The sequence below is a fragment of the Callithrix jacchus genome, chromosome 5 (assembly GCF_049354715.1).
Source record: "Callithrix jacchus isolate 240 chromosome 5, calJac240_pri, whole genome shotgun sequence".
In the NCBI taxonomy this organism is placed as follows: Eukaryota; Metazoa; Chordata; class Mammalia; order Primates; family Cebidae; genus Callithrix; species Callithrix jacchus.
The window spans coordinates 154,316,657-154,331,998 of NC_133506.1; the positions used below are offsets into that span (position 1 = coordinate 154,316,657).

A 15,342-nucleotide genomic window follows, 5' to 3' on the forward strand; every position below is an offset into this window, starting at 1 on the left:
ATTTCATTTTAAAGACATAGAAATAATCTAATACTACAAATGAGGGAAGATAAGAAAATTATCTTTATTTAGTGGATTCTATGTTTATAGTTATTTAGTTACATTATACAGTTTTTAAACCTGAAGGTGTTAGATTCAGTTAATTATTATATGAACTTATTTTCCTCCTATAAGCCAGAATAGTGTGGTCTTTTTATCATAAACTAAGACCAATGTTTTTCCAAATAAGAATAGGTTTTATTAGACATCCTACATTTCCACAACACGATTTTAAACCTTGTGAGAGAATGTATTAAAACTTGTTAATTCCAGTATAAGCAGTATAAATAAAATGAAAGCAAGAGTTTTGTTCTAGGCAATGGGATATATAGATGTTTCAGCAGTGGTAAAATGCAGACACAGAAAGCTGATTTCAGTGTTTAACAACATACCTTGGAGTAATTTAATTCAGTCACTGTTTTTTTAAATGCAGGTATGCTGATTTCTTAAGCATTATGGTGATAACACTACCCTCCTCATTCAAATAAAGAATAATCAATGAAATACTTCAGATACAGCATATACACATTTTAATTATGTGTACTGCTCTTGTACGTGGCTAATAGTAATGGTTTGCATCGTTTTGTATTAGATAGTGTCTACACACTAGTCCAGAAGGAAAATCTAACGTTTCCCTGCACAGTGTTAAAATGTTTGAATTAAATTTTAAAATGTAGTGATTTTAGATAAAAATTCAGGTTTTATGTTTCTCTTTAAAAACATGGAAGAACTAGCAACACTGAACAATTTATTTGAGCTGAGGAGTAGGGGCCACTTTTAGAAAGGACATACATTCTCTAGTTTGAGGAAGTTCCCATCTGGCCCAGTTCACTTATATGCATATCTTATATATATGTATCTGTGTGCTTCCTATAAGAACTTGAGTTTGGGGCATTTGATTTGACCTTATTATAACATTAGAGTAAGAAAATTGGAGACACATCAGCTAAATGATTTCCTAAGCATCAAAAAGATAATTAGTGACAGGGTCAGATTTTAAGATGATTTCGTTGTCGATACATTGAATATGGACTATAAATCAGAAGACTTAGAATTACATGCTGGCCCTTCCCTTTCTGTATCTTAATTTCTATAACATTCAGTTTTTAGAGTTGTAAAGTAATAGAAATCCTGATATTGTAATTATTCTAAAGGTTAAATATTATTTATCATTATTAGATTCATATTTGCAAAGCAATTTTAATGACATCTAACAATACTTTTCTTGTTACAGCTGACTTATGTTTAGATACTGTCTTTCATAAAAAGTAATAACATGTATTAATGAACTTCTGAGTTTAGTACATATATTGTGATATTGTTGAGTAGCATTGGTATTTCATAGGTTGATTGACTTTTTAGTAAAGATATGAATATTTTTGCATATTAATTTTTTACAACCTCAGATGATATTCATTTTTCTCTATAAGTAATTCATGTGTCAGGTACTGTTTATTTACATACATACTTTTTAAAGTGTTAACAAGAAAAATTAAACTTATACTGTGATATATTCAGGTAAAATCCTGTTTATATATAATATCAGGTTTGATTTTTTTTCTAATGAAATTATTTTGCCAGTAATAAAAAACTTAATATTAGAAAGTGAAGAATCTGAGTATCTTTATTAGCATAATAAAACTTAACTCTCATTGAATTGAAGTGAGAATAACTGGGTAACACCACTGTATAGTCCCTGACACATGAAAGGTAGTTTATTATTGTAAATGTTTCTCTGCTTTAAAACTTTTGAGTTTTAATTGTTGCTTTTACAAAGAGTGTTTACCTTAGTTTTATTTTTTCAGAGTACCTTCAAGTTTAAATCTGAGAGTGATATTCATTTGGCAGAACATCATAAACAGGTTTTGTATGATGGGAAGCTTGCAAGTAGCATTGCCTTTACATATAATGCTAAGGCCACTGATGCTCAGCTTTGCCTGGAATCATCACCAAAAGAAAATGCATCAATTTTTGTTCATTCCCCACATGCTCTAATGCTCCAGGTGGGTGAATTGTGGCTTTGTTTTCATGTTCTTGTCAGCATTTGACAGTATCTTTATGTTTCAAATATTGCTCATCTATAAATTTGTAATTTTTTTTTTCTTATTTGGCTTTTGCAGTTTAAGTGAAACTTTTTTTTTTTTTTGAGATGGAGTTTTGCTCTTGTTACCTAGACTGGAGTGCAATGGCGCAATCTCGGCTCACCGCAACCTCCGCCTCCTGGGTTCAGGCAATTCTCCTGCCTCAGCCTCCCGAGAAGCTGGGATTACAGTCACACGCCACCATGCCCAGCTAATTTTTGTAATTTTAGTAGAGATGGGGTTTCACCATGTTGACCAGGACGGTCATGATCTCTTGACCTCGTGATCCACCCGCCTCGGCCTCCCAAAATGCTGGGATTACAGGCTTGAGCCACCGTGCCCGGCCCTAAGTGAAACTTTAAACATCTATCTTTTCTGTAGCAATATACTCTACCCTGGCCTTGTCTCCTTAATAGGAAGGAAATCAGTCATGTCTGTTATCTTATATGTTCTTTGAAATAAAATAAATTAACTAAGTTTGTTGTTAGATAAAAAACATACTTTGCTTTAAGAATGTATTACTGATAGTCTCTAACATTAAAATTACTTGTCTCTAAATCCATCAATGGTATTTCTGATTTTAAAACAATGTTTGCTTTTAACTTTATATTTTTAGTGTAAAAATCTGTCAACCTAAGGTTTGAAATTTAAAAGTGATTAGCAAAGATATTCACTTTTTTGTCTTATGTGTGTATAAAAATTATAATTGAAGGTTTAAAAATGTCCAACTATGTTATTTAATTCTCTTATAAAGGTATTAGGAACCAGGAAATAGTGATGAAAATATTCTATAGAAGTTTAATTAAACATTTTTGTTTTCGAATGTAGGATGTGAAAGCTATAGTAACACATTCAATTCATAGTGCAATTCATTCAATTGGAGGGATTCAAGTGCTTTTTCCACTTTTTGCCCAATTGGATAATCGGCAGCTCAATGACAGTCAAGTGGAAACAACTGTCTGGTAAGTTTTCTTTGCATGTACAATTGCTGATATTTTGTATACACTTAGATTATGTGTGATGTACTCAGTGCTGTGTAAATGTATTACATTATTTGGGTTCTGTCTTTAAAGTGCTAGTAAAAGTTTTTTAGAACTAATGCAGATAGATACTAACATAATAAATGAAGCAACTCTTGACATCTGTGTTGTTAGATCATAAAGAAATACCTTTCTTAATAATAAATAGAAAATTCTTACCAAATATAGCATAGTGAGTATAATACATAGTTGAGGGAAAAATATTAATCCTGACCTTATCCTTTGCAAATATTCATGGTTTAGATTGGCCATAAAACCCTGTCAGGTTGAAGAAAATTACTAGGGTAAGATTATTCACAAGAATAATATTTATTAGCAACTACATAATTTATATCTTAAAGTGGCATTATTTTATAATGTTTTTGTCATGACTTAAGTCTAGCATAATATTATTTTACATCAGCCCTTACTTATAAATAGTTTATGTCTGAGGACCCAAATCTAACCAGTGGCAAATCCATGTTTATGTAAATATTAAATCTCTTCTAATGAGTGTGATGTCACGTGCATTTTTTATAGTTTCCCTTTCATTAAAAAAAAAAAAAAGTTACGTGCCAGACTCTAATTTAATGTTATATCTTAGAGTTATGTATACAAGAATTTGAAAATGCATTGTAGTAATTATTTTGACTGCATACATTGCCATGCTTGGGGATTTTAATGGGCAAGTTATATAGATAAGCATTAATTTTTATTGCAAAAGTAACAGTAGTGTTTCGTTAGTATATATACATATACATGAGCTCTTTCATGGGTTATTCAATTTTTAATTGATGACAAATCTAGTGAATGAAGGTGTGGGAAAAATTTAAGGTACAATGAAATGTAACACATGATTTTTCTCATAATTAATATCTAAATTAGCTATTAATAAAATTCATTTAATGTTTCTAATAGTATTATTCCTGTTTTTGGAGCATCTTTTTATAAAGTTTAAATCTAAATATAGATTTGAGATTTGTACATTTATAACATTTACCTCCCATGTATGGTTCTTGCTTTCTTTTATATCAATATAGTGTAAAGATTGGAGTTTTGAAAGTAAAATGCTTTGAAGTGAAAAGGAATCCTGAGGTTATGTCCTGCCGTGATACTATTTTGCGTGTGAGATCTTAAATAATCTAAATGGAAGGCAGATTAGCTTAGTGGAAAAATTGAACTTTAAATTTCAGTTCTGTATTTCTATTCAAAATGTTTTGCAATTTATCATCGCAGTGAACTAGGACACATTATGATCAGTAATTTAAAATCTAGTCAGTACCATGAAAAGAAGTTGTAGATGAAGTAGCCAGTAGAAAAATTCATGTGTAATTTAAATATTTCTTATGAAATCATATAAAATACATATATTATCAAATGTTATTGCTAAAACTATGTAACAGGTTATCTGGTTCATTCATTCAAGACACATGGGTACTTTTTACTGTCTTTCTTCAAAACTCATTTAATATTTATATTACATTTTCGTATATAAATTGTATTTATTTCATCATGGAAATAAAATACAGTGTGAGGAGTAAGCATACCTATTTTCATTTTGATTTTAGTTCTTTTATATCATTCATTGTACCTTTTCGCTGTGTTAACTAATTCTAACCTTTTCAGTGATGTGTATGATGTCTTTAGTTTATTTATTTACTTTTTATTTGAGATAGTGTCTTACTTTGTTGCCCAGGCTGGAGTGCAGTGGTGTGATCTCTTGGTTCACTGCAGCCTCTGCTTCCTGGTGGATTCAACCAATTCTCCTGTGTTAGTCTCCCAAGTAGCTGGGATTTCAGAGTCTGCCACCACGCTCAGCTAATTTTTGTATTTTTAGTAGAGACAGGGTTTCACCACATTGGCCAGGTTGGTCTCAAACTCCTGACCTCAAATAATTCACCTGCCTTGGCCTCCCAAAGTGCTGAGATTACAGGCATGAGCCACTATGCCTGGTCCTGTTTATAGTTTAGCAAATAAATAGAAAACTTACAATAAGAAAAATGCTACTGTTCTCTTTAAATATAATACATACTCAATTCCTGTCTACCTTGTGATTTAGTTATGTGCTATTTCGAATTCTTATCTATTACTTTTTCACAATTTCAATATCCTTAATATCTGAGGTTTGCTCTTTGGTACAGAAAATTGTCTGAATCTATAATACAGTCTTTTGTTATTTAATGTTTTATAGGGGACCATTATAGAAAAGTATGTGCATCAGTGAAATACTCTTCCATTTTGCAAGCTGTTATGTGAGATTTCTCCCTCTATTTGAAAAATACAGATTCATGGCTATTCATGGGATGTAAAATTTTATGTTTTATGGCTATATCATCAGTTCATATGGATGAATAGGACCTTGAAATAGGATTTATTATCTTTTTGTTAGTCAATAATAAATAGTTCCAGATGAAGGATAATCAATTTGAAGTATTTAAATCTTCCAGAGAAAATTTAATATACTCATTTTTGGAAATATGTTTGCATAGTAAATAGATGACTGAAAGTTGCAGTACTGTCTAATTTTTAATTACATTTTTGAGAAATGGAGCTAAGCTCAAATATAAGTTACTTCTCTGCTCTCTGTGTTTCAAGCTGAAGCATTTTATCTTCCACATACTTTTCTCTACTAAGTAGTACCGTTTAATGAAACTTTTTAGTATTTCTGTAAGCCTTACCTCTGTTGGCACTACTACACTGTTTCTATCAACTTTGATGAGTTTTTACTTTATATAGGTGATTTAGAATTAAAAAAAAAATTACTGGCTGGGATGGTGGCTCACGCCTGTAATTCCAGCACTTTGGGAGGCTGAAACCAGTTAATTGCTAGAGTTCAGAATTTCAAGACCAATCTGGACAACATGACAAAACCCCATTGCTACAAAAAAAAATAGAAAAAATTAGCCAGGCATGGTGGCACGTGCCTGTAGCCCTACCTACTCGGGAGGCTGAGGTGGGAGTTTCACTTGAACCCAAGAGGCAGTGTTTGCCATCAACTGTGATTATACTATTGCTCTCCAGCCTGGATAACAGAGTGAGACCCTGTATCACAAAAACCTCCAGAATTATTGAAGGAATAATTTTATTTTCTGGAGTTTTCAAAGATGGCTTTACTTTTGCTGGATAATTTTTGTGGCTTTTTAAATTATTAAGGCAACTTATTATAGTTATTATTTATGTGGACTTTCAAGTCAGACAAACAGGTTCAAATCTTGAATTTAGTATTTATTACCAGTGCAACTTTGTGTATGTGATTAATTTTTTGAGCCTAACTCAATCCCTGAAGTATCATAGCTTTTGAATTTGTGTCTGAATGGACTCAAGAAGTTAAATAGAAATTTATTTTCCTTTGAATTGGATGATTATATACATTGAGTACATATCATTCTTATTGAGTACATATTATTGAGTACATACATCTTTGTATTGAACACATACTATTCTTACATTGTTAGTTTTTTAGGAACATGGGTAATTATATAGGTGGTACAAAATAAAACCTTCCTCATTGTGTGACCTAAGACAACTTTGCTTTGAAAAAAATTTCTTTTGGAACATGGTATAAATTGAGTTTTGTATATTAAACAATTAAAAATACACCAAGAGAATGGTTTCATGAGAGACCAATGTGATACACTGCATTAAATGTTCTTTTGGTGGAAGACAAATTTGGGCTCAAATCCCTGTCCTGTTTTACACTGTCTGATGTTAGGTGATGGGATGTTCATGGGTGTGTGGTAGTGGTATACGACATTTATTGAATATTTACTATGTGCTAGTTACTTATTTTTTAAAAATAAGTTTTACTCTGTATGTTTAAGGAATACAACATGATGTTATGGGATACATACAGATAGTAAAAAGGTTACTATAGTGAAACAAATTAACATGTCTGTCATCTCACATATTTATCTATTTTTTGGGGAAGGGAAGCAGCTATAATGTACTTATTGTAAATCACATAAAATATAATTTTGTGACCTATAGTCCTCATGTAGTACCTTATATGTAGGTAGGTTCACTGGTACTTTATTTCTTCCAACCTAGCTCTCCCCACTTCCAAGTCCTGCAGCCCTTTTCCCTGATAGCCACTGTTTTGTTTTTTTAATCTCTGTGTATTTGAATTTTGTCAGTCATGTTTTCTCATCTAATTATCTGCTGATGAAGAAGAGAAAAAGTGATTAACTTGTTCAAGATCACAGAGACATAAGTGGCAGAGCCAGGGTTCTAATCTCTAACCCATTGTGGACCACTCTGAGAATCACTTTTGCATGCTGTGGAGTGATTTTAATAAGTGCCAACTTTATCTGATTGTAATATGAATTAAAATAAGACATGTAAACTGTCATAGTGTCTGGTACATAGTTGGCATTTAATGAGCTTTCTTTTTAATTTCTTCTATGAGTAGTAGTCTATTGGTTAGATGCAATTTTTAAATGAAAACTTATTTTTAATGGTATTTATAAATTATGATAATTTTTATAATGTAAAAATCTCAAGCGATAATTTAAATAAATTCTCTCAAGTATATGAATATTTTTCTAGGAAAAGTGTTTTTTTTATTACAATAAATGTAGTTTGTTTGCTGAATGATGGAATGTAAGATATGAAAATTTTTAGAGAATCCCATAAAGCATTTATGTCAACAATCTTATCATATTAACAGTCCTCTTGTAGTGTGAATATTTATGACTCAGTTTCTTTAGTGAACTTAAATCACAATTTATTTTTTTCTCAATATTATCTTGCTAATAAAGTTATTCCAGTAATTAATGTGAATTTTACAGCCACTTTAATAATTAAGCAACCCCTTAATAATTAAATATTTCATTCTAATGTTCTTATTAGCACTATTGTAATATGTAAAGCAACAGAATTACCTGAAAAATTTAAATATTTCAGTGTCTAACTGCCTTAACCAGATTTCCTCATACACTTAGAAGTGACACAAAAATCCTTTATCTGACCATATTTTCTGATTTTTAGTTCAGAAAAATGTCTTATATATATATATGTATATATATATACACACACAGTGTTAAGATTTTATTACATACTCAATCCAACTTAATCAAAATAATATTTGATTCTTTTAATAGGCAAAATACTTAAAATTAGTACCTGTTTATAATATTGTTTCTCTTACGGAGGTGATTGTTCTTATATATAGAATATAATTATTAATTTAGTTGCTAAAAACATTTAAAATATTTGTATCAGGCTATAGTTTACATAGTTACATTTACTTTAGATTTTTCAGAAAGAATATACCACTAACATGTGTTATGATTCATATTTCTTTGTTTGCCATTAAAAAAATTAATAAATTGGGCTGGCACAGTGGCCCCTGCCTATAATCCCACCACTTTGGGAGGCTGAGACAGAGGATCATGAGGTCAAGAGATCAAGACCATCCTGGCCAACATGGTGAAACCCTCTCTCTACTAAAAACAAAAATTACCTGGGCATGGTGGTGCACACCTCCTAGTCCCAGCTACTTGGAAGGCTGAGGCAGGAGAATCATTTGAATCTGGGAGATGGAGGTTGCAGTGAGCCGAGATTACGCCACTGCACTCCAGCCTGGCAACACAGCAAGACTCCATCTAAAAAAAAAAAAAATTACTAAATTGGTACTGAAAACATTTTTGAAGTGAAATATAGACATAAAAATATATTTGATGTACTTATACTAACACTATTAGAGGAGAAAAATGAAGTAATTTGGTAAGCGAGATTTAAGTAAAGTAAATACAAATTAATTTGTAAGTACTAAAAAGTAAAATACATTATTCTGTCTGAAACATTGGGAAATATTACATTTAATTTTGATATAGCTTTTTCTTCTTTTTAAACTTAGCAACTGCCGCTTTTTAATGCTATAATACTTTGTGTTGTTTAGTTTTCAACATTTAATATTTCTCTGTAAATTTTCCTTTGTTTTATACAATATTTCTGCTTTATCTGACCCTTCACTCCCTCTTTCCCACTGTCGAAAAAGGGTATCTTTTTGGCAATAAGTTTAACTACAAATTCTTCCTTGCAGAAATTCTGGCAATCATGAACACAGCTTCGCTTAATTTGTTGCCTTAATTTTGTTCTAGTTCTCTTTGCTTTTGCAATCTTAACATCTGACAGGAGTATTATTATTTTACTCATGCCATAGATTTTATTCCTTTTAACTGTCTTACATTACCTTACTTCACTTATTTTGATTTTATGACAGTCGTAAAGGTATAATGCTATCAGTTCAAAATGGAAATAAATATTATTTTACTTTGTAAAATATTACTTTACAAAAGAATATTGCCACATGCCTGAACATTCATAATTTATTCTCAGAAACCCAGAATACTTTTAGCAGAAGGTAGCTATGATACTGATTGTCACGTGTTTAAACCCTCTTCTTTCTACTCCCAGGGGTGAGATTGATGACCATAACATGTAATGAATGAAATTTTCAAGAAAAGATTTAATAAAGCCTACTAAGGAGATTCTAGTTAATTTAGTATTGTAATTTTACTGGCCTTTATTTCTAGTGATACTCAAATTTTTAGGTCCACTGTCTCACTACCTAGGCTGGCAACTTCCAGTGCTTTTTCTCTAGCTTGCCTTCAATTTAGGCTCATATGCCCAAACCATTAATGAAATATTTCCATATGGAAAATATTTCAAACTTAACATGACTCAAATAAAAATTCATAAACTTCTCTACCCAATTTCTTTTGCTTTGGCTTTCTAATGTTACTGAGGAACATTGTCTCCAGGAAGCCTCTTAAGTTAGAACCTCAAGAGAACTAATCAGTTACTTTCCTCCCTTCGAATAATTAAAATATTAGCTGTTCCTTTATTTTCCATATACAATCCATCATGATAAACTATTGATATCACTTCTTGAATACCTCACAAAACTACCCTTTTCCCTCCGTCCACATTGCTGCTGCCTTAGTCTTAAGTTCCCGTTATTAATTACTTCCGCCAGTATATATCCAGTAATTGTTGTTGCCCCTTTCCAGTAATTTTCAATGGCCGGAAGATTATCGTTTTAAAATACAAATCTAATTATTTCACACCTGTGATCATTCATTGGTTTCCTGTTTCCTCAGAACAAAGTCAGCATCTGATTTGGTCATGCTTATTCCTTTTCTGTAGTCACATTTCTTGATAGTCTTTCCAAACGCAAATTCGTTTATATAGCAATAAGGACAAAGAATGGAAGATGCTAGCAGGGACATTCTAGAACATGTATTGATGGATACAAGGTGCTACAAATAGGGACAGCCTCAGCAACAGTGTATGGTTCTGAATTTTTCTGTAGTCCTTGGATTTATAATGTCAGTAAATTAGGGAGAGGATTTAACAGAATATTTAAGGTGTCTTAGAGTCTTACTGCCTGCTGAATAAAGAAGTTTTCTGTGCACTTACGTCCGGATTTCAGCTTAACAATAGAGATGGAGTGTCTCCTGTCATGCAAGTGGGCAATAAACAGAGCCATAGGCAATCTGTGTACCAATTGACCGATTATTTGTTGGCCAGTACCCTGTTTGTACAGATCTTGTTTAATAATCAGCACAGAGAAACCTACCAGCATAGAACTTATGTTATCCAGCATTTGCTATTTATAGCTATAGTAAATAATAACCTCAAAATCTGGTAACTCATAAAACAACAAAAGTTAATTTTTTGCTCATGACTGGTTGTGCTCTGTTCCCTGTGTCTTCTCATTCTGGGTCCTAGAGTGAAAGATTAGCTGTCAGGTGGCATATGTTTTTCTTGTGACAAAGAAGAGCAAGAGTCTAAGTTAAACAGTGCAGTTGCTCTTGTAGCTTCTGGTCAAATAAGATGAATGCCATAATCAATCTGCTAGCCAAAGAATCACCATCCAAGCCCAACTCCAGTGAGGGGAATGGATTGTAAAATATATATCCTGGAAGTGGGATGGAATGTAAATCTTTTGGCCATGGACAAGGATTTACAACCTTCTTATTGAGATTAAAAGTCAATAATTGGGTATAATAATGCAAAATCTCCCATGGGGCTTATGAAAAAGTATTATAGTGCATAGGAAGGAAACCCATATCCAAGCAGACTTATAAAAATTACCTAATAGGAGGAACTCAGAAGAAAATTTTGGTAAAAATGTAGGTAAAAAATTATCCTTTATGAAATAGCAGAATACCATAAGGGTGACATTGAGACAGTAGTATCAGAATTTAGAAATGATGGCCAAAGTTTATATTTTTGCCAGACATTGTTGAAGGTTCTGATATAAAATTAGGTGTGGGAAACAAGGAATGTTTTTCTAATTCCTTTAGAAAATTCCACTTGTTGAATTAAAAACAGTATATGTGCTTTCTTTTGGATTTACTGAAGAAAGTAAAAATTAAAAACGTAATACAATTAGAATATAGAAAACAGGGAATGGGAATAAACCATAAAACAGCAGTTAGTGTAAAGTAGCAGATTATACAACCTAGAGTGATCATTCACTGTTAAAAGGCACAAACTTGGCTGGGCACAGTGGCTCAAGCCTGTAATCCCAGCACTTTGGGAGGCCAAGGCGGGTGGATCACAAGGTCAAGAGATCGAGACCATCCTGGTCAACATGGTGAAACCCCATCTCTACTAAAAATACAAAAAATTAGCTGGGCATGGTGGCATGTGCCTGTAATCCCAGCTACTCGTGAGCCTGAGGCAGGAGAATTGCCTGAACCCAGGAGGCGGAGGTTGCGGTGAGCCGAGATCGTGCCATTGCACTCCAGCCTGGGTAACAAGAGCGAAACTCCTTCTCAAAAAAAAAAAAAAAAAAAAGCCACAAACTTGAATATTCATTCAATAAACAAAAATCCCAATATGTAAGCTTTAAAGAGAAAGTGTTTCATTTAAAACTAAATGGTAAAGAATATAAATCTCAGTTTTTGGTCTACTGTAGTTTGGCAGTTCTTTTCTTAGTATATTAAATAAAAACATGGATAGTGTACTAATAAAAGTGTGGATATTTTGTCTCATATAGAATGCATAGATGGTATATTTTTACCTAAGAAAGCACATATTCCTCATTTGATGGTTAGAATAAATTTATTTGTTAAGCTACATAGAAATAATAGAAAATAGTCTGCCATGTTTGTTATATTTCTTCTAGAAAGTAAGTTGGGTCACTCACTATTTACCTATTCCAAAATGATCCCTAAAATTTTACTTCTTTTATGGGATTAGGGGCCTTTTGGAACTATTTATTTTCACTTAGTTCGTGGTGGTTTTATACTGTGTCTACAGGAAGAGTCAAGACATACAGCATGGCTTGAATGATACATTTCCTATACTGTGGATATCCACACTATAGAAATGGTAGTAGTAGTATATTATTATCATAGTAATAGTACCCATTTCGAAAGTATGGGTACAGATGCTTGTTTCTTTCTGCACTGTCCAGTTTTTAGAACAACACAGTCCTCCCTTTTCAATAGTTGCCTGATGCTGAGGTGGTACCTTCAAATTATTTTCTCAAGAGAGTGTAGGGGTCATGTACTATATAAAGTTAAAAAAGTGTTTAGTTCCATATCCAGAACATACAGGTAACTTTGGTCTCTCCTAGTACAACTGTCATACATATTATTTCAGGTGATATCACTGAGGATCTCTCCCTTGGTGGCCTATGGGTGCCTAGTAATAGATCTGATATTTAGAAACATGGAAGTCCTTTGCAGGATTATTTTGACATGACTTTATTGAGGATAGTTGTCAGGGACTTGAATGGGGTCTTACTTATCTGATGGTAAAAGGAGATTGATATCTTCTCTGACAAAGAAGTTATGAGCAAAAACTCTACCTTTATTTATGTTATTTCCAGATACTGTTTATGAGAAAGTCCAAGCTGAAATTGGAGGGCAGGTCACAGTAAAGCTCAGTTGGAAGAAGAAAATATTTTTTCCAGGGAGAGGAGGGCATATATTGTCCTTTTGGGAGTAAAGCTGACTCACAGCAGTTTGGGTGCTTAGTATGTACCACTTGTAACTCAGCCAAGTACACTAGTTAGCACATCATTAATATAGTTGAAGACCAGACTTAAATAGGTTTAGAAACATTAGTACTCATCTAGTAGATGAGTACTAATAGGAAGCAAAGGGTAAAAAGTTTACCACTGATTGGTTCCTGTGAAAGCACTGTGGAAGTCAGGTATTAAGCACATAAATTTATTTGCTGCCAAATATTTTTATAGTTGGAAATGGGATACAGGACTTGGTACCTTTGGTACCTTTTGCAGTAGTAAATAGGACCAGGTGTGACCCCTTCCAGCAAGTCTTGGTGGAACTTTAATAAAGATCCAATGTCAGACCAAAGATGCTGGCATTGATCATCCAAGTTCATCAATAGGACTTTTTATACTTTTCATACCTCTTAAAAGGTTTGCCTGAACAGAATTACTTTATGATTGAAAACATGGAATGAAATATGTATATATAAATGTTTTGTAGTATGAATTGCTGCTGGAAGGCCTAGAGGGAAGTTTCGTGTGCCTTGCGCTTAGTAATTCATGGGGGAATAGCAGGAGTTCTGTTTTTCTGCTGGTTGTATGTCTCATCAGGATTATGAGCATCTGCCTATTAGAGCCTAATTTTTGTACAAATTCTAGCTATTTACTATTTTTGAATTCTATCTTGGCATTTTCTATGGTATTTATGGTGAAAATGTTGTTGAAGGTGATCTTTTTTAGACACTTCCTTTGCAGTGTCTTTATTAAGGGCAAGGGTGCTCTGAATCTGGGTGTTAAATATGATATGACAGATTTTGTGAATGGATTGCATAACCATTCTGATAAAATACATATATTATTTTTATTTTTTGAACTTATTTTCATGGAAACAAATTCAATCTCAATATTTATTAATGGCTTTCAAGATGGGCAAGTTTTTTTTTTAACATGCTTATCTCCATTTTGCATTTGGCAAGTATGGCAGGAATGACAATATGCGTGAGTGATTTGAGAAAACAATTTGGAGGATATTAACAATTTTGTTTCTGTAACTTTTTTCTTCTCTCTTTTTTTTTTTTTTAACTTTTTATGCCAACTCAAATGCAAAGAACAAGAGATTTTTTATATCAACTGACAGCAATTTGTGGAGTACAAAAAAGTGAATCTTGTTTTTAAGAATATTTTTCTTTTCTTGAAAAATTGTTGATAAAAATATTTTACCAAATTTATAGGTATATGTGAATATTTGTTACATTCATAGAATGTGTAGTAACCAACTCAGGGTATTTGGTTGTGACCATCACTTTGAGTATTTATCATTTCCATTTTGGTAACATTTTAAGTCCTCTCTTCCAGCTCCTTTGAAGTGTACACTGCACTGTTGCTAGCTATAGTCTAGCTATTAAACATGAAAACTTATACCAACTATCTAACTGTATGTTTGTACCCATTAACCAACCTGTGTTGATTCCTCCTCCCACTCACTTACCCTTCGCAGACTCTGTATCTATCTTTCTACTCTCTACCTCCATGTGATCAATTTTTTTAGCTCCCACGTATTAGTGAGAACTTGTGGCACTTTCTGTTCCTGGCTTATTTCACTTAACATCATGACCTCCACCTCCATCTGCATTTCTGAAAATGACATGGTTTCATTTCTTTTCATGGCTGAATACTACTCTATTGTGCATATATGCCAAATTTTCCTTAGCCATTTGCCTGTTGAGGGATACCTAGGTTGATTTCATAGCTTTGCTTTTGTGAATAGTGCTGTCATAAAAATGTGAGTATGTGTATCACTTTGATATATAGATTTCCTTTCCTTTGGATAAATACCCAGTAGCAGGATTGCTGGGTCAAATGGTAGTTCTATTTTAACTCTTTGAAGCATCTCCAAACTCTTTTCCATAGTGGATGTATTAATTTACATTCTCTCCAGCAGTGTGTAAAAGTTCTCTTTTCTTCATATCCTCACCAGCATCTGTTATTTTTTCTTCTATTTATAATAGCCATTCTAACTGGGGTAAGTTGATGGCTCATTGTAGTGTGGATTTCTATTCCTCTTAGGCTTAGTCATGTTGAATATTTTTTCTTATACCTGTTGACAATTTCTGTATCTTATTTTGAGAGATTTATATTCATGTCCTTAGCCCACATTTTAATTTTTTTTAAGTGTTGAGTTGTTTGAGTTCCTTGTATATCCTGGATATTTGAGTTGTTTGAGTCCCTTGTA

The 15,342-nt window shown here is 32.6% G+C and overlaps 1 protein-coding gene across 13 annotated transcripts in view; it reads left to right on the top strand.

Annotated features, from left to right (window-relative positions):
* The window catches only part of NBEA (neurobeachin), a 730,940-nt gene that overhangs the window by 131,089 nt on the left and 584,509 nt on the right, over nt 1–15,342 (top strand). For all 13 annotated transcript variants that reach the window (XM_078375287.1, XM_078375291.1, XM_078375289.1 and 10 more), the window contains 2 exons: nt 1,845–2,042; nt 2,949–3,082. In XM_078375287.1, coding sequence (XP_078231413.1) covers nt 1,845–2,042; nt 2,949–3,082 — 332 coding nt within the window. The remainder of the gene's footprint in view (nt 1–1,844; nt 2,043–2,948; nt 3,083–15,342) is intronic.